Here is a 24253-nt window from a genome sequence, read left to right on the forward strand (position 1 = left end):
CTCTTGTCTCCCTACCCCATGGCCAAAATAAGACACTCTCCCAATTATTTGCTCATTTTTTCTTTAGTTCCCGGGAAAGTGTGAGCTCCTGTGAGGATTAATCTTGTTTATATTCTCAGTCACTAGATAATATACTCAATAAATGTTGGTTTGTACAGTGGATAACCTAAGTTTCAGAATAGTTCTATTACCAATGGAGCAATATCAGTTATTTGACCAGGCTGCTAAACCAAGTTTTTGGAAAATATAGAAGGTGAAAATATCTTCTTAATTCAGTTCTTGCCCTTATTGTCATTTGGCATGGTAGCTTTTCACAAGCTTAATTTCAAAACCAGTTTATCATGCTTTATACTCTTTAACATCCAAGAAATGAGACCTATCATATAATAAAGTTGTTAAGAGGTTAGTTACTTTGATGAGAGCAGCTGCACAAGTAAAATCAACAACCACTCATTCAACTCATTTGATAAAGACTCACTGAATAGCAGGTTGTGTGCTAAATGTTGTGGATACAAGAATGAATGAGAGATAAATCCAAGTCTTAAAATACTACACAATCGAGTTGATCAAAAAGATTCCTAGCATGGAAGATAGAGTTATACCACAGGGTATTATGGGACAGCAGAGGGAATGCATTTATTCCAGGCCAGGGGGCTCAGGGAAGGTTTCCTAAGCTGAGTAGGATATAGGCAGAAAGGATGGTTTGAGCAAAAACATAAAAGAAAGAACATGGTGTGTAGGAGGAAATGTAAATGTTTATGTGTCACTGAAGCATAGTGAAGAAAGGAGTGGAAGATGGCAGAAAGGGCAAGCAGTAGCTAGATGACAGAGGGCCAAAATTTCCATATCATGCAATTTGGAAGTAAAGGGAGCACTTGAGTTTTAAGCAAAGCAACAACAGGGTTAGATTTGCATTTTAGATAGATCATTTCAATTGGGATGAGGATGGATTTGAGGAGTATATTATTGATGATAAGGAAAGCAATACTGTATTACAATAATCTAGGTGAAATATTGAGGGCTTGAGCTTGGAAAAAGGGGAGTGAGTTCCAGAAATATTTAGCAGGGTTTGGTAATTAATGAAATGTAAGCTGTGAGGGAGAGACTCACAGGTTTCTAATTGGGGCAAATAAGTGATTGTACTGATTGCAAAGGAGTTAAAAATGAATTTCAAAAAGAGATTTCGGCAAAGGATAAGAAGAAGAGTGTAAAGAAACATGGAATTTGAGATGATGCTATGGCATCTGACTGGAACTGTATTATCAAGAGTTAAATATAAAAAATAATTAAAAGGAAAAAAAGTTAAATATATATGTATCCTTCCATGATGTTTAGGCCATTGAAACCATGAAAATAAAGCTGAGAGAACAGAGAAAGTCTTAAGAGAAATAGTATCATGGAAGACAACAAGAAAGGAATTTCAAGGAGGAAATTATCAACATGTCAAAGGCAGCAATGAGGCCCAATTGGATAAGAACTAAAAACACCCAGTCATGAATTTTGACTACCAAAGTTTTCTCAAAAGAAAAAAAGGACTGCCAATTTTGAGGACATTTAGAAGATCATGCCATGAATTCTATGCAATCTGAATAACATTAGCTTATATTTGTATCTTTTCAATGATTTTCAATACACTTTTTCATTTGAGCCTCATGATAATTCCAAGAGTTAGGAAACACCATATTGCAGATGAAAATCCTGAGGATTATTAGGGTCATCTGTTTTTATCAATATTACAGGGCCTTGATCTTGAAGTTTAGACAGAAGGCTCAACTCTTCTCATTCCTAATTTAGTTCTCCTTCTAAGTACGTCATATCGCTTTACAATTTTACATTTTCTGTTAAGCTTACGATTTTCCTTATAATTTTATATGAAATTTCTTTTCATATAAATTGTAATATAATTATGCAGATATATATACTTCAATAAAAATTAAGGTTGCTACTGAAAACATCCTTAACTTTGCCTTTTGAATTTACACATTCAGATTAATACCTAAGTAGATGGAAAGCCTCAAAGTGTTACTTCCATATTTTCAGACATCTGGTACCACAAGAATCATTGTATCAGAACAACCAACGCTTGATACCAATTTAAAAATCTGGACACATTCAAATTTTTAAAAAGAAGACAACAGGCTCCTGCTGACCACTAAAGAAAGGTTACCTTGGGCCGGCCGAGTGGTGCGTTGGTTAAGAGCTAGCTTGGGACACCAGAGGACCCCGGTTCAGATCCCGCATATGATGGCCAGTGACACTGCCCTCTACAGCTAAGATGCTGAACAACAGCTCGACCTGCAGCTGGGCTGCCATGGGTCGCTGGCGACAGCGTAGGCTGCAGTGGGTTGCCATGGGCTACCGTGTGTGGCCAGCAGCTGCCATGAGCGGCCGTCCAGAAGCCGGCGACTGATCTGCCTCGCCCGGGAAGAGCGCAATGATGGTGCCAACTTGGGCCAGTGAAGCAACATCCTCCACAACTAGATTGAAGAACAAAACGACAGCAACTTGTCTGTTCCCCTTCCCCCAATTCCCCAGCGCTGTTCCAATCCCTCAATTCCCCAATAAAAATCTTTCAGAAAAAAAGAAAGGTGACCTTGCCACAATCAGCTCTTTGCTAGTATAACTTCCTTGTCCTACCCACTTCTGCCTGAAAAAGTCTTTCATTCTGCTAGATGAGATGCTGCCCTATTCATGAATCACTGAATAAAGCCAATAAGATCTTTAAAATTTACTTGGTTCAATTTTGTTTTTTAACAAAATAAAAATAAAAATAATACACCCTTTCTCTTAATGGGAATAATCTTCAGTGAAATAAACCAAAATATAAGATTGGTTTTGGAGAATATTAAAACTGGCCACATGTCAGTAGAAAAAGGCTTGGTGATTATGCCTTCATACAGGACTTTTGCAAAAAGTTATTTGCTTGGGAATTAAGAAAATACTGTCAAAGTCTCATTATCAACTGATTTCTGTTTCTTCTATCACATTCCAAATCCCATAAAAATAGGGTTAACTTATAATTGTATGACATGGGGGAAAGTATATCTCCTTTAGCTAGAAAAGATTTGCTGCTTCAGTAAAGTTTAGAAATAATATATTGTTCTAAAAATAAGATTTCTGACTTGGAAGACATATGGTGAATCGTCATGAAGTCAGGGAGAGAGGAGGAGTTGTCATGAAATGTGCTCCATTAAATTGCTCGGGGGACAGACTGTACTTTCCTACTAACAAATGTCCCTTTTTTTAATGTGGTTGTCCTTATATTTTCTTATTATAAGCACAATTCTTTCACTTTTTCCCTGTGAATATGTGAAATGCTTTCTTTTTCGAATTCCCAAAATTTGTTTCTGTTTAATTACTAGAACTCAGAAGGTATATTGCATATCCATGGCATATAAAAATAAAATAAAAACAAAATGGGCTGGAAAAGAGCTAATTCTACCCTTGGAAGTAGAGGGTGATTGATTTGGGAAAGACTCCATAGAGGAAGTTACATTTCAGTAGGGTCTTGATGTGTGAGTAGGGTACGTGAGGAAGAAAACAAGAGAAGCAAGACTGAGTTTTTTTATGTGGCTAAAATAAAGTATTCTAGGGAATGGCTAAAAATAGAAGTAAAGCTAGGTTGGAGTCTGTCTGTAAATGATTTTGACCACCATGCAAAGGATTTCAGTCTTTGTGCTCTAGTCCAGGGGTCGGCAAACTTTTGAGACAGAAGAGCCATCACGGGTCAGCAAACTACAGCTCGTGAGCCACAGGCTCTGAAGTAAAACTGAAAATGAAAATAAAACTATCATAGCTTCATTTATAACATTTTTAAAGGATATTTATTATTCACATAATGGTGACTATGTAAAAATATATGTATGGCTCTCGAATAATTTTTAAATTGTTGTGAGGGACAGGATTGGCTCTTCCAGGAGTCAGGAAACTTTTGAGATGGAACATCCCTAAAAAGCCGCAGGTGGCTCGCGAGCCACAGTTTGCCAACCCCTGCTCTAGTCAATCAAAGTAGAGACTTCTGGACTTATTTAAAATATTTTTAAATGTTTACTAAAATAATGAAAACTACTGAAATGCCCATCAATAGATGATTGGATAAAGAAATTGTGGTACATACATGTATATACAGTGGAATATGACTCTGCCATAAAAAAGAATGAAATCTTACCATTTGCGAAACTATGAATGCACCTAGAAGGTATTATGCTAAGTAAAATAATTCAGACTGAGAAAGACAAATACCATATCTCACTTATATGTGGAAATCTAAAGAACAAAATAAACAAACAAACAAAACAGAAATAGACTCACAGATACAGAGAACAAACTGATAGGTACTAGATGGGAGGGGGATTGGGGGGCTGAGAAAGGTGAAGGGATTAAGAAGTACAAATTGGTAGTTACAAAAGAGTCATGGGGATGTGAAATACAGTATAGCGAATATAGTCAATACTATTGTAAAAACTATGTATAGTGTCACATAGGTATTAGATTTATTGGGGGGATCACTTCATAAATTATATAAAAGTCTAACCACTATGCCATACACCTGAAACTAATATAAAATATTGAATGTCAACTATAATTTTAAAAATAGCCACAGAGGTATATATTACAACATAGGGAATTGTGATAACTACATATCGTGTGAGATGGGTAATAGATTTATTGGGATTATCACTTTGTGAGGTATATAAATGTCTAATCACTGTAATGTTTTTTACACCTGAAACTAATAAAAAAACTTTTAAGTGGTATGTCCATACAATAGAATATTATTTGGCCATCAAAAGGAATGAAGTACTGATACATGCTACAACATGGATGAACTTTGAAGACATTATGCTAAGTGCAAAAGGCCAGACACAAAAGACCATATATTATATGATTCTGTTTATGTGAAATGTCCAGAACAGGCCAATTCATAAAGACAGAAAACAGATTAGTGGTTGCCAGGGGCTAAGGGAGGGAGGGAATAGGGCGTGACTGCTTATAAGTATGCAGCTTCTTTTGGAGGTGATGAAAATAGTCTTCAATTAGAGAGTGGTGATGGCTGCACAACTTTGTGACTATATTAACACTGAATGGCTGCACAACTTTGTGACTATATTAACACTGAATTGTATACTCAAAAGGGGTGAGTTTTACAGTATATCTCAATTTTTAAAAGATTAAAAGAAGACAAGTATTGTAATAAAAAATAAATGTTTACTAAAGTAATACATGCACAAGCTTTAATAAATTGCATAGAAAAACTTAAATGAGAAAACCATAGTCCTCTGCCCTACTCTTAAGCACTCCCATTTTATCTCATTTAAACTGATTGTCACTATTCCTAGATTTGTTAATTTAGGACATTACCATGGAATTTCTGCCAAGCAGAAGAGGATTTAGCTAATTTAACCATACCTCTACTGCTTCATTCATTCCCCTCAAAGTGATTATTTTTAGATTCTGTATTACTTACCATTGTAACTTTAAAAATACATATTTAGATGTTTATTTCCTTTTCTATCAACTGTGTAAAGTATCCCTTGACTCTTTGCCATGTAAGATGAGTATACCAGCACTTCTATTTCCCCCTTTAGTTTTCTTCCCTCCTTGAAGTCTACTTTATCTGACATTAATATAGCCACTCCTGCTTTTTTTAATTAATATTTGCTCAATATATCTTTTTCCATGCTTTTACTTTCAACCTGCCTATATTGTTATATTTGGAGTTTCTTGTGGACAGAATATATTTGGGTCATGTTTTTTAATTCACTCTGCAAATCTCTGTCTTTCAATTGGTGTACTTAGGCCTATATTTAAGGTAATTGCCATCATTTTGGAGCTTAAGTCTGCCATTTTATTTTATGTTTTCTGTTTGAGTCTATGTTTCTCATTTCTGTTTTCTATTTCCTGTTTTCCTATGGGTTACTTGAATATGTTTTAGAATTTCATTTTATCAATAGTGTTTTTGAATGTATCTCTTATATAGTTTGTTCTAGGTAATACATTATATATACGTAACATTACAGTCTACTGGTATCATCATTTTACCAGTTCAATTGAAGTTTAGAAACCTTACCCTTCTTTATATGACTTTGTTCTCTCCCATTTGTACTATACAGTAAAACACACACACACACACACACACACATACACCGGGGGTGCCAAAAAATGTATACAAGTGGACACTTTGGTCAACGTTGCTCAAGCAGTAGTTCGCCATACTCAGAAGTATCTGGACGCTGATGATCACCACTTTGAGCACCTCATGTAATTGCAGAAGTCAAATGTGACTTGTGTTCATCTTTTGTTATCAGTATATATTGAGTATTACAATTTTAATAGTTTCTTAAAATGTGTATACATTTTTTGGCACCCTCTGTGTATGTATGTGTGTGTGTGTGTATTTTTTTCTACTACATTGAGAACTATATCAGTGTTATGAATTTTGTTACAACCATCAGCCATAATTTAGAAAATTCAAGCAGACAAGGAAAGTCTATATTACATTATGTTTACCCATATTTTTGCTTCTCATGTTCTTTCTTTCTTCTGGATGTTCTACCATTGCATATTTTATCATTTTCTTTCTATTTAGAAAACTTCCTGTATTACAGAATTGTACACCTGAAACCTATGTAACTTTACTAACAATTGTCACCCCAATAACCTTTAATTAAAAAAACAAAGTGGCACAATTGGTTAAGAGTGCGAACTCTGAGCAACAGGGCCGCCGGTTCAATTTCCACATGGGTCAGTGAGCTGAGCCCAGCTCAGCTGCCACTGAGCTGCCAACAGGTGGCAGGATGGTTCAGCTGGTGAAAGCACATGCTCCTAACAACAACGCTGCCGGTTTGACTCCCATATGGGATGGTGGGCTATGCCCACCCACAACTAAGATTGAACACAGCATCTTGAGCTGAGCAGCCCTGAGCTGCCTACGGGTGGCCGGATGGCTCAGTGGTTACAGTGTGCATTCTTAACAACAAGGTTTCTGGTTCAACTCCCGCATGGGATGGTGGGTTACGCCCAACCGCAACTAAGATTGAACATGGCACCTTGAGCTGAGCGGTCACAAGCTGCCTTTGGGCCGCTGGATGGTGACTGGACTTGGAGCTGAGCTAGCTGTGTCCTCCACAACTAAGATTGAAGGACAACAACTTGGCTGCTCCCCTTTCCCAATCCCCCAACACTGTTCCCCTTCCCCAATTCCCCAATAAAATATTAAAAAAAAAAACAAAAAAAACTTCCTTTAGTCATTCTTTTAGGGTAAATCAGCTGGCAAAATTTCTTAGTTTTCTTTCATCTGAGGATATCTTGATTTACTTTTTATTCTTGCAGGATACTTTTATTTAATATAGAATTCTGGGTTGACAGTTCTTTTTCTTTTTCTCTCAGCACTTGAAAAATATTGTGCCACTTCTTTCTGGACTCTATGGTTTTGGGGTGGTATTTTTTGTCTTCTTTTAGTATTTTTTATTATGATAAAATATACATAAAATAAAATTTACCATTTTAATCATTTTAAGTGTAAAATCTAGTGGTGTTAAGTTGCACCTTAATAACAATGTTGTACAACACTATCCATATCCAAAACTTATCCATTAGACAATAACTCCCCATTGTCCCCTCTCCCAGTCGCTAGTAACCACTACTCTACTTCCTATTTCTATGAATTTGCCTATTCTTTAATAGGTACCTCATATTAAGTGGAATCATATAATAGTTGTCCTTTGGTGTCTGGCTTATTTCACTTAGAATAATGTTTTCAAGGTTCACCCATGTGGTAGCATGTGTCAGAACTCCAATTTTTTTAAAGCTGAATGACATTCCATTGTATATATACACCACGTTTTGTTTATAGATTCATCTGTTGATGGACGTTTGGGTTGTTTCCAACTTTTGGCTGTTTTGAATAATGTTGCTATGAACACTAGTGTAAAAGTATCTGTCTGAGTTCCCTGCTTTCAATTTGTTTGGGTATATACCAAAAAGTGGAATTGGTAATTTTTAAAAAAATTTTTTGAGGAATTTCCAAACCATTTTCCACAGTGGCTGTGCCATTTTACATTCCCAGCAATGTTCAAGAGTTCTAATTTATCCAAATTTTCAGCAACCCTTGTTATTTTCCGTTTTTTTTTCATAGTAGCTAGCCTAATGAGTACGAAATGATATCTCATTGTAGTTTCATTTGTATTTCCTTAGTGATTAGTGATGGTGAACATTTTTTCATGTCTTTTTGGTCATTTGTATATCTTCTTGGGAGAAATGTCTGTTCAAGTCTCATAGGATGGATTGTGTATTTTTTGTTCTTAAGTTGTAGGAATTCTTTATATATTCTGGATATTAATTTCTGATCAGATATATGATTTGTAAATATTTTCTCCCATTCTATGGGTTGTCTTTTCATTCTCTTCATAATGTCCTGTAATGCATAAAAGTTTATCATTTCATTGAAGTTCAATTTACCTATGTTTTTTGTTGTTGTTCATTGCTTTTGCCTTTGTTGTCATTATATAAGGTATCATTGACAAATTCAATGTCATGGAGATTGTCTCCATTGTTTTCTTCTAAGAGTTTTATAGTTTTAGCTCTTACATCTATGTCTTTTATCCATTTTGAGTTAGTTTTTGTATATGGTGTAAGATAAGGGCCCAAATTCATTTTCTTACATGTAAATTTCTGATTCCTGTTGTTATTTTTCTGTTTCTGTTGGGAAACAAAAACTTGGAGCTTCCTAGTTCACCGTTTTGCTGACATCCTCTGGACTCTATGATTTTTGATAAGTAATCAACTATCATTCAAATTATGTTTCCCCTATAGGTAAGATATTGCTTCTGTCTGGCTGTTTTTGAGATTTTTTTTTCTTTGCCTTTAGTTTTCAGAAATTTGACAATGACAGAAATTTGACAATTTGACAAGTATGGATTTGTTTAGTTATCTTATTTGAACTGCATTCAGCCTCTTGAATCTGTAGGTTTGTCTTTTGCTGTATTTGGAAGTTTTTAGCCATTATTTCTTTGCATCCTTTTTCAGCCTCGCCTTCTTTGTCTTCTTCTATAGGACATCAATGACATAAATGTTAGATCTTTTGTTTTTACGCCACATGTCCCTAGGGCTGTGGTTTTTTTTTAAGTCTATTTCCTCTTTTTTGTTCAGATTTAGTAATTTCTATTATTCTAATAGTTCACTGATTCTTTCCTGAGTCCCCTCCTTTCTGCTGTTTAGCCTCTACATTCAGTTTTTTTATTTTAGTTATTATGTTTGAGTTATTAAATTTCATTTGTTTCTTCTTTATTTCTTCTATTTCTTTGCTGTGATTTTCTGCTTTTTCATATATTTCAAGTATTTTTGTAATTGTCCATTGAAGTATTTTTTATGATGCCTGCTTTAAAATCTTTGTCAGATAATTCTATGATTTCTGTCATCTTATTATTGGCATTCATTGATTGTCTTTTTTCAATAAGTTTGAGATCTTCCTGGTTCTTAGTATGTCAAGTGAATTTCAATTGAAATCTGAACATTAAGGATATTATGTTATGAGCCTCTAGATGTTTTGTAAACCTTCTTTTAGTTGTGGCACCACTCCAGCAGAGGAAGCGGGGGTGCTGCCTTCTTTCTGCCAGGTGTAGTAAAAGTTCAGGTTCCCCACTCAGCCTTCACTAACACCTGAAAGTGGGGCTTCTCTTTACTGGCTGCCATGGTTGGAGTTCTGAATTTTCGACAGGTTTCCACTAATACCTCCTAGGATGGGAGGGGTAGGAGTGTTTCATTACTTAAGCTCACCATTTGGTCTATGCTGACATCATGGGATGGGAGGTGATTTCATTACTGCTAGGCAGTGATCAAAGTCTTGACTCGCCACAAGGACTCCATTGACGCCACTCCAGGCGGGAAAGGGATACTCCATCACTGCTGGGTGGGTAGAGGTAGCAATTCAGGCTTCCCTGACACTGGAAGTGGGGATGGTTTTACTGCCTGGCAAAGATGAAAATCTCTGTTCCCACTTGGCTTTCTCTGACACCACCATGGCAGAGGTGCTGGAATGCCTTTCTACAGCCTGGCAAAGATAGAAGTCTAGGCTCCCTACTGTGCCTTTGGAGGCATAGGTGTGGGTTGAGCTTCAGTTTTTTTCTGTGGTGTTTGGCAAGCATAGAGTGGTTACTATCTCAATGTTTTCTGCTTTGCTAGGTTGCCTCCTTCCTGGTCACTTAGCTAGAGAGAGAGGCTTTTCTTGGGACTTTTTGGTTTGTGCCCTTGGTGTTTCCAGGTTGCTGGCTTCTTCAGCTCTAAGTCTGTGATATATGAGGCAAAAAATAAAAATCTTGGAGAGCTCACTACCGTGTCATTCCTTGGGTCAAATTTCCCTTGCTGGTCTGCTTTCTTCGCTCTGCTTTTCAAAGTCTTCTTATGTTTATTTTACATATAATGTCCAGGGTTTTTAGATGTATTTAGTGGGAGGAATAGGGCATGGTATCTCTACTTTATCTTTCTAGAAGTAGAGTGCAAGTCCCCATCCGTAATTTATAAATATAAATCAATCATATTTCTGACTGGCATACAAGTCTTAATGGCTTTTCACTGCTCTCTAAGCCAGTTACCACGTGGACTTACAAGACCCATTTTCTCCAACTCCAGCCTCTTTCATGCCTTCACCCATTCACAATGTTTCAGGCACAATGATTTGCTTTCTGTTCCTCAGTCACCTCAAACTATTGCTCCAGTGACTTCACACATGCTTTTACTTCTTCCTTGAATGGGCTATTTCTGATCTTTGCCTCCCTGTAGTTTTCTTATATCTCAAGACTGTGCCTAAAAGTCACCTACTCAAAGAAATTTCTGATCACCTTGAGGAGTTTCCTTTCTCCCTCACCCCACTTGTTCTCTATCACTATACCTTGTATGTTTTACACCAATACTGTCCATGATTTGATATATGTATCTGTTCTTGTTACTTTCATTACTAAAGCTCACCATTTTGTCTCTGCTGACTATTGTGTGTGTGTGTGTGTGTGTATAATTATATCGTATGTGTCCCACTAGATTGTAAGCTCCATAGGGACAGGATATGTACCCATTATATTCACTAGTTTATCCATGGTCCTCAGCACACAGTAACCATTTAATAAATGTTAAATGAATGAATGAATGAATGGAGACACAACATTGTATAATGTACAAATTACATTGCCATCTAGAAAGATGCCTATTTATTTATTCATTTGGTATGCATTTATATTGTCGTACTATGAAATACACCCAAAATACTTTTGTATATCTCTGACAATTCACTTGTTTGCATGTTTTGTTTTGTTTACAGGGATTGAGGACAGCAACCATGTTTTACTCATTTTTGTATCTATAGTACTTGGCATAGGAACCATACAAAGTAGATGCTCATGTTGAAAAATCAATAAATGTTAGCTTGCATTGTCCTACAAAGTATTTGAAATAGTTCCTAAGAGAAACTAAACAAAAATATTTTCATTTCTTAGATCACCAAGATAATTAAGTTTCCTTTAAAAATCAAGAAAATGTCAAAAAGCTGTGGCAAACTTACATGCCTCTCTCTCTTTCTGGATACAGTTCTTGGTCAGTAGGAATAACTGATTTGTTCCACTTGGTATGAGCATCCTTAATTTGCCAATCTTCCTAGAAGTAAATAAGACCCATTTGAGAAAAAAGACAAAATCTATGGGGAAAGAAAGCAATCTTCCTTTCCCACTCCCCAATTTTACTTTTCTGTAGCCAATTATTGCCCAAGGATTAAATATTTTGTCTCCTACCTTAAGCACTCTTACTTTTAAAAAATTTGATCTATAGAGATGTATCAGTTAACTTATAAACAGGACCTCTGAACTTCTCTAGCACCAATTTTGCCAGTTCACATGTGCCACTATAAAGTAAGACTGCTAAATGTTCAGATGAAAATGAACCTTACATCTTGACTATGAGGGAATTCCCTAAAATCTAGGTGTTTTGTAAATAAATAATGTTAAAGCTCAGAAGAAAGGGTTTAACTCAGCATTTTTATCCTGCAACGTTAACACTGGGTTTTTATTAATTATGGGTTTACCCCAATGATTAGGGTAAACAGTCTTTTCAAATTTGAAATCTAGTTTGTGCTGCTGCTGCTGCTGCTGCTGCTGCTGCTGCTGATGATGATGATGATGATTTACTAGGCCAGGGCTGACCTGGCCTAGTTTATCCAGGCAGAGGGTTCAGCAGAACTCACTCCTTTTGGGACTCTTTATGGACTTCCTAGATCTGACCTGTGCCAAGTGGTCAAGCAGTACCTAAGCAGCAGCATGGTGGCAGCTTCTATCTTGGCTTATCACACTTCCATAGATTCAACCAGTAAGGCAAAAACAAGTCCAAATGGATTTAGAAAGTTTATTATTTACACAGGCAGCAATGCAAGATCATCATACTGTCAACTCCCACATCCCTAGTTCCATAGGATGATACCAAACCAGAGGAGCCAGATGATACATGATACAAGTGGTGGGTCACTCTCATTGAGGAGCCAACTCTAAACTACAGCTGAACAGTTCTACAGTTAGAAGCTGTACTTGAAGCTGGGGTGAGGTGGAAAGTCCCATGCCTCACTGGAACCAGGATGGCAGATGAGCAATGGACTTAGGATAGCTCCTCAAGAGACTGTTTTGCCATGTTCCAGAAAAGATCACTGGGCATTTTGCCAAGACATGTGTCAGACTGTAGTTGAGCCTTGCCTATATGGCCTATGTAGACATGTGCAAGGTCACCAGAGTGCCATGGCAAAGCTGTTCTACAGTCTGATGAGGAGGGGAAGATTTCAAAGCCAGCCTAGTTTGAAAGGTGCCATCATTCCATAAGTGTCAGAAGTATAATCAAATAGAGTAGGGATCATCATTAGTGTCTGGGATTGCATCAGAAAAGGAACAAAAGTAGTAGTGGTAAGTTGGAGAATCACTACTATTCATTGTGGCACCATCTGAATAAGATATACATGTAGGTGGGCTATGCGGAAGGATAGAAGGAAAATCAACTTTTGAAAAGGTTAATGTTCTATACATCAAGCCTCCCCATTCTGACGTCCAGTTCTTTCACAGATCTTAATAAGGCCATGAAGCATATCCAAACTGACAAAACCACCAGATTTTTCTTCTCAGTTCTTACTGGAACATCATTTTTGCACATCATACAATTTTCTACTCCTTCCTACCTTAAATTCTTTTTTCATTGGGCTACCATGACACTACATTCTCTTGGTTCTTCTTATAATTTACTTATTTTCTATTTTGTGGGCTTCCTTTATGAACATCTCACACTCTCTGTCTTGTTCCTATTCTTGATTTAGTAGTGATTCTCGAATCTATATCTTCAGCCCATACTGAGATTCACACTCATATATGTGAATACAGAAACTGCCTATTGGAAATCCCTTCTCAGCTGTCCCACAGATGTCTCATGTTTAGAATGTCCAAACCAGAATATCTCAGATCACTTCCCTCTTCCAAATCTTCTCCTTCTGTATTTTATTTTAGATGGAGAAGAAATAATTTACCCATTCACCCAAGCTAGAATCCTGGGAATTATTCTTGGTATTGCTCTTTTCCTAAACTTTCATATTTCATCCATCACCAAGTTCTCCTGAATATCTATTAAATCCATTCCCTTCTTTCCATCCCCACCTCCACTGTTCTTTTTTTGATCCAAGTCATCTCTTTACAAGTCTATTACCACATCCTCCAAATTGACCTCCTCCCCCAGCCTGTCCCTCTCAAATTTATGCTCTCCATGGCTGCCAGTCAATATAAAACATAAATATATAAATATGACCAAGTCACTTCATTGCTTAAAATTCTTAAATGGCTCCTGTCTTCTTAGGTTATCCTTAGTTTGAGATTTTTTCCCCTGATCTGGCTGTTGCCCACCCTTCCCACCTAATCTCGTCACCTCTTGCTTTGCTTTTCAACTCCAGCCATCCAGATACCTAATTCATAGTATTCTGTAACTTTGCTCACACTGTCCTTCTACCTATAAGTTATTTTCTGCATTATTGTTTGGCTGTCATTCTTTAAGACCTAGAACAGGCATTATTCCCTCCATCTAGTCCTTCCCCAGTTGTTAAGTTCTCCTCTGTGCATAGTACTGAGCACATCTATCATTGCACTTAACAAATTATCATGTTAAATTAACTGTGAATATTTCTGTTTCCCCTACCAGTCTATGAGCATCTTGGTCATCTGCAGCCACAAAATCAAGCTAATTTTTCTGATCAAAGGATACAACTTGCGACAGCACATTGGTAGTGTTCAAAACATGTTCGTTGAGTAAGTTTGTATGTTCTTCATTAGTGGCTGCTAAATGCACCAGAAAATTCCCTCATGGGCTAGGGCTTAATGTGTTAAGAAAACTTCGTTTCCTAATCTAGGTGGGCTCTGAGATTTTAATTAAACTGTGATTAATACAGCAGGGAATACCTGGAAAGAACTCTTAAAAACCCTATTGGGATAACCTCAACTTAAGCCCATTTCTCTTCACCCAGAAATGATTGCTGTAAATCTTGGTCTGGAAAGGACATGACTTAATACAGTTTACCCTAGAGGCAGAACAGCAAAGAAAGGATTCTACTAATTTAATTACAGTCTCTGGGTGCAGCTCCCTGATAATCTAAAGGGAGGTTTGGCCCAGAGCAGCACACTGAATGCCCATATACAGTTAAAGGTCTCTTCCTACTTGCTTCTCTGATTATTGGGGGCATAGACAGATTGCTATCTGGTGATTGGTTACATCAGAGGCTTTGGTTCTTTATTCATAGCTGTTAGTAGCTGTTAGTTGAATCATACTGCAAGGAAGTAAAAACGTTGTTCCAAACATTTTGCTAAGCTTTCTCTGGAGCAAGTTTTATATACTGTTCTTAAGAATAATTTGTTTTATCACTACTAGTATTATCAGAATTGTCTCGCTAATGTTCCTAAACAAGGTATACAACTTGTACCATCATAGAACACCTACGTTTGAAACTATAGGAAAGGTCTGGGCAAAACTAAATAGAAAAAAAGAGGGCTCCTATCCTTTCCGGTTTTAGGACACTGACTACCCTCATTGCTGCTCTGTGTTGTCACTTCTCACTAATCATTCAAAAATGTAAGATAAAAGAGAAAAATAATTTATGATAAAATATTACTCATTAAAAAAGCAAGAAATCTAAAAATTAAACAGACAGCTATAGCAAAAAAACATCATCTGAGCAAACTGGGAAAATCACCAGAAAGGGCTCTGCAAGACATTTTGTCTAAATGTTAAATAACTAAAAAAACATTAAAATATGTCTTTCATGGCAGGTCTGAGGTCTGATGCATAGCAAGCTTCTTAGCAGAAGAAATGGGAAGTGAAGATTAAGGCCCCTATAAAATAACCTAGGTTGGAAAATGTAAAGGTTAGAGATATTCAGCTTGAAGCTCCAAAAGAAACATTCACATTATTTACTCCTGTCTTTGGCTCCAAAGAGACAAAGGCTTAAAGGCCCCTTTTCCAGTGGAAGGGCCTTTCTGACCCTCCATCCCTTTCTGACCCAATCCCTAAGACAGATCCATTGAGACCTATTATAGATTCCAGTCAGAGGACCTTTGTAAATTCCATATCTGCAGTAATTAGACTCATTATATATACTACAAAATCTTAACTGGAAATATTTTGGTCAAGAGATTTTAATTTTTTATTAAAATCTAGAGAGAGAAGAATAAAAAGGACAAAACTGTAACAATTGAATTAAAAGATGATTTAAAGTGATTTATTTTGATATGGTTGCAAATATCTCACAAGTTTTATGTTTCCAATTAATTTAATCAATTTAATATTTCTCCTCTGCCTGCTTCCAAAAAGAATCCAAGTCTGCTTCCAAAGAGTCAGTTTGGCTTTTGTATCTAGAATGTTGAAGTATGTGTGACATCATGTCATTTAGTGTGTTATGTTTTGATATGCATTTTATGACACCATACCCCCAATCTTTGAGATTGTATTGTGCATTAAGAGAAGGCAAAATTAAGCTGCCGAAGTTTGAATATAATCACACTGTACTATACTTACAAAAATGGGGCAAGACATTGACATTTTGAATAATAGGCAAAGAATATAAAAGCTAGATTATTTGAAAAGTTGTGGAAAGAAATATGCAGGAAACATTTAGCTGAGTCATTTGGAGTCAAAGATAAAATTGTGAAGGCAATGATGATTTTATCCTTTTATTTTTCTTCTCCCCAAACCAAAAATATTAGAGTGAAAAGCCAGTTATGTTCTGAAGGAATTAAGTGAAATAATTAATGCCTATTATATTGTCAAAATCAAAGGCAAATTTTTTTATTTTTTTGTATGTTTTGTAGGGGAAACCTCAAGGAGGATTTAGGACAAATACCTAAGGCCTTGGTGAATCCCACACCCACATTTCAGCTCAGTCACTTAGTTGTTAGAAGCATTTTTTTATAGTTATCTCAGGTGACTAGACAAAATAAATTCCTTACTGTAACATAAGTAGGAGGAGAACATGTACAACTTAATTCTGATATAGGGTATTCCTCAAAATCCTCTTTCTTTGGGATCTTTTTTTCCATCTTCTTTGGCATTGATCTTTTCATGAAATACATCTCTTATTTTTACTGCATCCTGGTCTTTGGCATTTATTTTGATTGATTTTCTATTCATTATGCAAACATCTCTCTTTAAACTTGCTTGCAGTATGATGTAGTCTGGTTGCTTGTCATACAAGCCCAGTCAGGATTTGCAGTTTGGTGTTGCAGCAAAATTTGGTCACTTCCTACACTGCTGGTTAGGTACTGGTCAGGAACACTCATGGTGACGCTTGGTCTCCTTTGTAGTTAACCTCGGATGAGACATATTCAGTTAACATTCAATGGGCCTTCCCCTTCCAAAGTACTGTTGTTTTTGTGTCACTGATACAAACCCTTCTTACTAGTTTTAAAAGCTCATATTCTGGAATCACCTTAACTTGGTATTACAATCATGTGTCATGACCTCAGACAAATTACTTAACCTCATTAAGCCTTATTCATTACCTTATTCAACATTTATTGAACTATGTGTAATAGGCCCTGGGGATAGGAAGTACATGTGATAGCCAAGGTTTTTCTCATCTGTAAAATGTAGCTAATAATAGATCTGTTTTGAGGATAAAATGTATGTATTTAGCACAGTGTTCAATAAATATTCATTGTTATTATTAGCAGTATTATTTTGATAATGTTACTTTTAACATCCCTCTACAACTAACCTGTAACAATTCACAATGCAACCATTTCATTACGTTTTTTATTATAAAGCTGCTTCATAAATTACTGAGGCTGAAAATGATCTTTTCTAGAAATATTGATGCAATGTTCTGAGACTCAATTGGAATGTAAGCACTCTCCAGAATACAATATCTTTTACACCTGGTTAGCCAAGAAAAAATTGTAAATCACAACCATAATCTGGATTATGAAAGGTGCTATACCTGTATCTTCTGAGCACAGACTTGTCTGTGAGATAATCTTCTAAGTTTCTTTCCAGAATGTCCCATATATTTTAAATTTGGATTATTAAAAAAATAAACACATCTACAGACAGGCCATCTTAAGTTTTACTTGGTTTGTACCACTAGCCTGAAAACATCGAAATATTTTAACTACTGTGATTTCAGCTCTTTGTGTGTGTATGGGGGGGTGTGGAGGGATGTCAACTCATACCAGTTGAGAAAAGCGGCAGTTATGCATCTTATGCAATTGCACTAGAGAAAATGGGTTACTGCAGGAACTGGCAAAACCTACTGACATTATTGAAATGGTTATAGAAATAAGATGAGTTTTTCTTTTACGCAATGGAGCTATTTAAGGACAAAGAGAAAATATCTATAATGGTGGTAGAGTGTTTGAATCTATACTTTCTAGGATTATTTGTGGTTTAAAATGAAGCCTCATTAGGCGAACTGTCTTTTATTAAGGGCTGCATAGTAGCTTGTGTAAGATTTCTGAAGAACATGAGTTCTGAAGAATCATGTTTACAATTCCAGCGTTCCCCTTCAGTTCTAATATAAGAATATCTGAAAACAAAGAGACATCCTCTAAAATAGGTAGTGGGCGCTCCCAGCGTTGGAGGAGTTGGCCGAAAACCCGACACAGAGCCCCTCAAAAGGCACGTGGGCCCAACCTGTCTCGGTATCACCACCACCACCGCACTTGCAGGTCCCGGGCACAGCGCACCACTGGGGGCGGCCCCACAGCACCGGCCCTCCTGCCTCGTCATCGCTGCGTTTTGGGCTGGCGGAGCCCCGTTCCCGTCCGCGGCATTCCACGCCTCCGTCTCCGCAGGCGTGCGCGGGGCTCGGGAATCACCTCGGGAGCCCACTCAGCAGCGGGGCGGGCGGGAGCGAAGAAAGCCCGGGTTCCTGCTGTAACCCCGCGCTCAGCGGTGTCCCCCTCCCCTTGGCGGCGGGGCCGCAGGTACCTCCTCAGCCGCCTCAGCAGTTTGCGTTCAACTGGTGGGCGGACCGTCCCGCCGCCGCTGCGTCCGCTCGGAGGCCCTTCCGGGCAGCGCTCCCGCTGCTGGCACCTGACTGACTGACTGACTGACTGACTGACCGACCCCGGCTGAAGCTCACACCGCCGCCGCCGCCGCCGCAGCCGCCGTGCCGCGCACGCGCTCCTCGCGCGCCCCTGTCCCGGGACGGCCAGTGGGGCGGGAATGCCAGGCTGCGAGCCCCCGGCACCTGCCTAACTGACAGGCAGACCCCCCGGCTGGGGCCTCGTGCCGGCGCGCGCACGCGCACGCGCCTCACGCGCCTGCCGTCGGCCCCGGGGGCGGGACCGCGCGGCCGCGAGCGGGCGGGGGGCTCGTGGAGCGCGCGCCTCGCACCCGAGGGCTGCGGAGAGATATTTTGGGTGGCAGGAGGCCCCTCGTCATTTCCGCCCGGCAGCTTGTCGTGCCGCGGCTTCACTCCCGCGCGCGAGGCGAGCGGGCAAGTTGGCTGCGGGCGTGCGGCGGCGGCTCCTTCCCTCAAGAGCCGCGACCCTCGGCCGTGTAACCCATGAACTGAAGCCTCGGAGGGACGGAGACCCGAGCGAAGAGTCAGAGCAACCGCAGCAGCCGCAATCTCAGCGGAGACCGAGTGGAGCCGCGACCCCAACGCGTTTCCCTCCCGGTCACCGCTCGCACCGCTGCTGCCGGCTGTGTGCTTAGAGACATTGTAGCCGCGAGACCCGACACACAAAAGCCGCTTTCTCCGCGCCGCCCGTCCAGCGAGGCAGCGGCCAGTGAGGGACCCCACCTGAGCGCGGCTCGGGCTGCTGAGTTCGTTTGTGTCGGAGCTCCGTGCCCCGCGCGGAACCGAGCCCGTGCCCATGGCTTTGATCATGGAACCAGTGAGCAAATGGTCTCCGAGTCAAGTAGTGGACTGGATGAAAGGTAATGCCCGCTGTGCGGAGGGCGAGGCGGCCCAGGGGCGTGGGGTCCCAGCGCGCGGGAGGGAAGGGGCGCCCACCGCGGCTGAAGCTTTCGCCGGCTGATCGTGGTGCGCCGGGTGGCGGCGGGGGTCGTCCGGGGCTGATCGGGGCTTGGGATGCCTGTCTCCTATTGTCTCCCGCGGGTGGCTCCCCAGCTGGAGAGGGGCGCGGAGAGCGCGGGAGGATAGGAGACTGGAAACGGGGTGGCGGAATCAAGGCGCATCTTGCCCCCTTACCGGTTCCCCCTTGGCGCCCCCCAGGCCGGGAGGACGTGGCGACTCTCGTCTCTCCCGTCAGGGAGGCTCCCCCAGAGACCTGCTGCGCTGGTGCCCCTTCCTCGGCCCCTTTGTTCCTGGGAAACCTGACGCCCCCTCAGCGCCCGCCCCTGCCAGGTGCCTTTTTCATTGCCAACTCTCCGGGCAACTTTTAAGCCCACATAATGGGGTCAGGATGCGGCCGCCCCAGTTTGAATCCGGGGAGCTTGCCCTATCCTCCAGGTTGGGCTGAGGATGCTCGGGGGATGCGCTACTTCAAGAGGAAAACATGTTTCCCCTGGGACAGCATCCGCGCCGGTGTCTGAGCTCTCTCCAGGGCATCCCTGCGCGCCCTTTGCCTCCTCCTCTTCTGGCCGGTTGAGGCTTTGGACCTCATGGCTTTTTATTGGGGGCTCGACGCCAGGTGTAAGGTGATGCGCATTCAAATTCCCCCTCATTTCTTCCATCTTGAAGGCTCTCCCCCTTTTTTTCCCTGGCAATTTCTAAGAACCATACTTACAGACACTCGCTCTCCTAGTCGCAAACGTGGGCTTTTTCTCCAGTCCCTGGGCTTTCCTGCCTCACTGTCTCCCTCTGTTGTCTGAGTTAAGGGGCCTGTAGAGGACCCCCCTCCTCACGACCACTCCACCCCCACCTCCAGTCCCCACGATTCCTAAGATTCAGGGAATGCTGACAGGGATGGGACGGAATAAAGGATTTCTGGCCACACTTGGATGATGTTAGCGCTTTGCTCGTAGTTATTCCTAGGCACAAACTCCAGGTAGATTAGTCAGGGATGGCTTATCATTTCCGAAATGAGGAAGCCCCTTCTTAGGGCTTGCTTAGCAGGACGACTTTCCAAGGTCCAGGTGCTTTAGAACGAAAGGTGGGATGATTAGAAATGATTGAGAACAGGGAGAAACTCATTTTTTTATTCTTTCCCAAACCTTTTCAGCTTTTTGCTTATTATGAATTTCCCTTTATCCATTTGCTTTCCTTCTATTCCCTTACATGCCCCTTTATTCCTTATTTACTTCGTTTTTTTCCTAATATGTGGAAAGTGCTTTGTAACTGCAAAGCACAATACAAATGAGAGTGTATTGAATTAAATCGAATTCATTATTTATCAACCGCCCCTCACCCCCGTGTGCAGTGCATTGTGCTAAGGTGCCATAGGTGCCATGACTAAGACAAAGTCCTGCAATGGCTCATCTTTTCTGTTCTTCTGTTTTCTTATTTGCTATTGAAATAACGCTTTCCTAGATTCCCACCAATCCAATCCCCCCCCCCTGGATTGTCAGATAGAGAAACATTTGTCTTCTCTGTTTTTCAGTCATGGAAGAAAGAGCCAGGGTATATGCAAGAAGCAAGAATGCTTAATTAAAACCCTTTCTTTGAATTTGCCTAAAAGGGTGCTTTAGTTTGAGTTTATTACTGAAATTCTCAAAGAAAAGCTGTCTTGGCTCATTGGGAGTCCGATTACCTTCAGAGACTACCTCTGACAAATTCCCATGATGCTTGTAGTGAGTGCTGCATACTCCATCTTCTTCACCTCCTACCCTCCTAGTACATTCTTGCAGTTTTCCCTGTCTACAGTTTAGGTCCACCGAAGCAAGTAGGACAGATGATACACATATTCTGAGACATATTATTAGTTTTTCAGTACACTAGTCCTTTAAAAAAAATCTCTCCAGCATAAAATGCAGCTTCTTTGAAGTTGGGCTAACATCTTTAGTGGTGAATTTAAATGATTGCTGTATTTGAGTTGAATAACTTATGTTCATACCTGTTAGTGACGCATTTTAGATTTATTTGAAAAGATCAGTGAGATAGACAAAATGGAATTTATGTATCTTTGTACACATTAGATTGGAAGAGAATAACTTCCACTCCCAAACCGCTTACTGCTAAAATTTCCATAATCTTCATATAAATTTGATTTGAGGTATCAGAAAATAAAATTTAAAAAATAATTGGATAAAATGAACATTTCCTCAACTTGTAACTTACACTGTTACCTAATTAATATTTCCCTCCCTACACTTTTCCCCAAATAGATTTTACAAAATACATTTAAAAAATACTTTTCACTCCTCCCTCAGATGCAGGAATGTTTTAAAAGTAAACTAATTTAGGCTGCAGCTTTGGAATGGCTGAACCTGATTTAGTGTTGTATAATGCATAGTGTTATAAAGGTAGTATGGATGAACAGGACTTTTGAACTGTAACAATATGGGAGTTCTTCAAAGCATGCTCCTAATGTGGCAGTTTCATCATCATTAACAGTTAAAGCATATGCTTTCAGTTAGTCACAATCATAAATAGTTATAACTCTATATAGTGGGGTACATGCTTTATGTTTTTTCTGGGTTTTTTCTCTTTGCTAAATGGAAAAAGAACCATTAAGCCCATAAGAATAGCATGGCCATGTATTTATGCTTCCAGACAATTTATAGTAGTATAGAAATTCAATCAGCGGAGAGGGAAATAAAGGGGAAAAAACTCGGCTGACAAGATTATTAAGCTTTGGTAGCATATATTCAAGATTGTTTATGAAGGACCGTTTAAACATTGTAATTCATTTTGATCTGTTACTTTTTATGAAAATATATATGGGGACACACAAATATTAAATTTTATATTAATTATTGGTAAAGACATAAGGAAATACTTGCGTTTTTTTACTCACCCCAACTCTACTACTTATAAAATACAATACTCACTGAATTTTCTTCTGACAATAAAAATTTGATTTGACAGTGTCAGTGTTAGTTCCAGTAAATATGTGAACTCCTCACGTGTCAGTAAAATAAGCAGTTATGTTCCAGATTATCCTGATCATGCTTCAGGCTATTTGGAAATATCTTATTGACCTTCAAAATTAATTTTAAAAATTAATTTTATAAAAGTATTTTTTGACAAAAGCAAAATCATTTAGCATTTGAAACCAACTTTTTTTCAATTGGAAATTGCATTCAGTTTGCTTGTAGCTTTGCCAAAATTTTAAAATGCAAACCTTTTTACAGTAAATAAAAGCAAAGCAGTTATTAGAAGAATCTATAGATAGAAAAGTATGCCAATAACTTTCTGATTTTTGCTCAGTCTATTACTCTAAATTACTTCTCAGCTCCTACCTGTTCACTTGCAGGACCTGGAAACACTTCATAATCTGCAGTTGTTTGAGTCTGCATTTTTGCCCACTGAAATATAGCAAGAACCTCTTAACATTTTAGGGCTCCAATTATTAATTTTATTACTAATTTTCCTTGTCCATGTCACCCCCAGTAATTCCACTTTTCTTCTCACACCTTTTCCAACTTTGAAACTCTTTCAAAATATGCACATGACTAAGATAAAGTTATTTTCTGGGACCAACTCCCTTCTCGACCTTTCCCCGGTGATCTTAATCCCTTTCTGGATCAAATAATATGGAATATTGTTTTCAAGTCAACCAACAGGCCCTGCTTTGCTGCTCTTTTCTTATGGTCTCTGTGACTTAGCTCAATCCACTCTTGTATTATTGTGATTCCTAAAATAATCTAAAATTTTAAGATAGCCTCTTCTCAAACTATCCCACAATTAATTGCTCTGCTCTTTCCTGTGTACTATAAGCAATTTTATTTACAAAGCATTCACTGACTTCTAATTTCTGTCCTGATGACTCAGCCATCTTGAGGATAAAAATGAAATACATTATTTTAGGTATAAAAACAAAGATAAAACCAACATTTTGCGTACAACCCTCCAAAACAGGAAAATGCAGTGATGAAATAAGGTCTATTTTGTATAAAACTTAAATACTACAAAAGAAAATGTATCTGTTAAGGTAAAGTTTTGACAGGTACAATGCTTTTTAGTAATTTTACCCCCTCATAGGACCCAGAGCTGAGGTTGACATATATCTTAATTAGATGAAAGAAAATGACAGAATTTTGAGTTAAACTGTCTTGAGAGAGAAATCAGAAATAATTCTGACAGGAACGTGAGAAGTCTACAGCACAAGAAAAAAAATATGTTAAATGATCAACTTGGTCCTATCACTTCCTTTTGAAAAATTTGTTTTTTTTCTCAGTTGCAATGTGACTAGATAGTCACCAACAATCACCTACTTTGAATTTAATATTTTTGGAATGGGAATCCTTGTCATTTTTTTACACAAAGAAGAAATTTGCCTTTTTCAATTACATGTAGAGTTTGGTTCACAAGAAACATCATTTTATTTATAGTGTCGTTAACATTTGGTCCTTAAGTTAACACTCATGATTTAGTGCTGATTAGGAAAAAAGAGTATATTTATATATGTATCCTAGTCCTTAGATATTATTTACTCAGTACTTCTGCATGAAAGATGTTTTAATGGATTGTTTAAAATAAATTAGTCCCTGCTTTGGGGAAATTAGTCTCTGCAAGGGTCGGCAGTGACATTGACAAACCTATGCCAAGACACAGACAGGTACCAACTAATACATTTGGTAAATTTTAAAAAGTTTGTATATGTATACAAGCACCAATGGAAAGAGAAGATGA

General features: G+C 38.9%; 2 protein-coding genes across 11 annotated transcripts in view; one reads left to right on the forward strand and one right to left on the reverse strand.

The window, feature by feature from the left end:
* LOC109395249 (translation initiation factor IF-2-like) overlaps window positions 1–19372 on the reverse strand; it is a 395555-nt gene extending 376183 nt beyond the window's left edge. Inside the window, exons 1-2 of the mRNA XM_019666111.1 lie at window positions 18478–19372; window positions 11552–11643 (exon numbers count right to left, since the gene is read on the reverse strand). Of these exons, the coding sequence (XP_019521656.1) occupies window positions 18491–19372 (882 nt within the window). The 3' untranslated portion in view covers window positions 11552–11643; window positions 18478–18490. The remainder of the gene's footprint in view (window positions 1–11551; window positions 11644–18477) is intronic.
* CNKSR2 (connector enhancer of kinase suppressor of Ras 2) overlaps window positions 18899–24253 on the forward strand; it is a 265333-nt gene continuing 259978 nt past the window's right edge. For 4 of the 10 annotated variants that reach the window (XM_019666999.1, XM_019667014.1, XM_019667058.1 and 1 more), the window contains exon 1: window positions 18901–19434. In XM_019666999.1, coding sequence (XP_019522544.1) covers window positions 19371–19434 — 64 coding nt within the window. In that variant the 5' untranslated portion in view covers window positions 18901–19370. Of the gene's footprint in view, window positions 19435–24253 lie in introns of all 10 variants that reach the window. The other 6 variants (XM_019666991.1, XM_019667006.1, XM_019667049.1 and 3 more) reach the window with 3 other exon arrangements.

The sequence above is a fragment of the Hipposideros armiger genome, unplaced genomic scaffold (assembly GCF_001890085.2).
Source record: "Hipposideros armiger isolate ML-2016 unplaced genomic scaffold, ASM189008v1 scaffold_13, whole genome shotgun sequence".
NCBI lineage: Eukaryota > Metazoa > Chordata > Mammalia > Chiroptera > Hipposideridae > Hipposideros > Hipposideros armiger.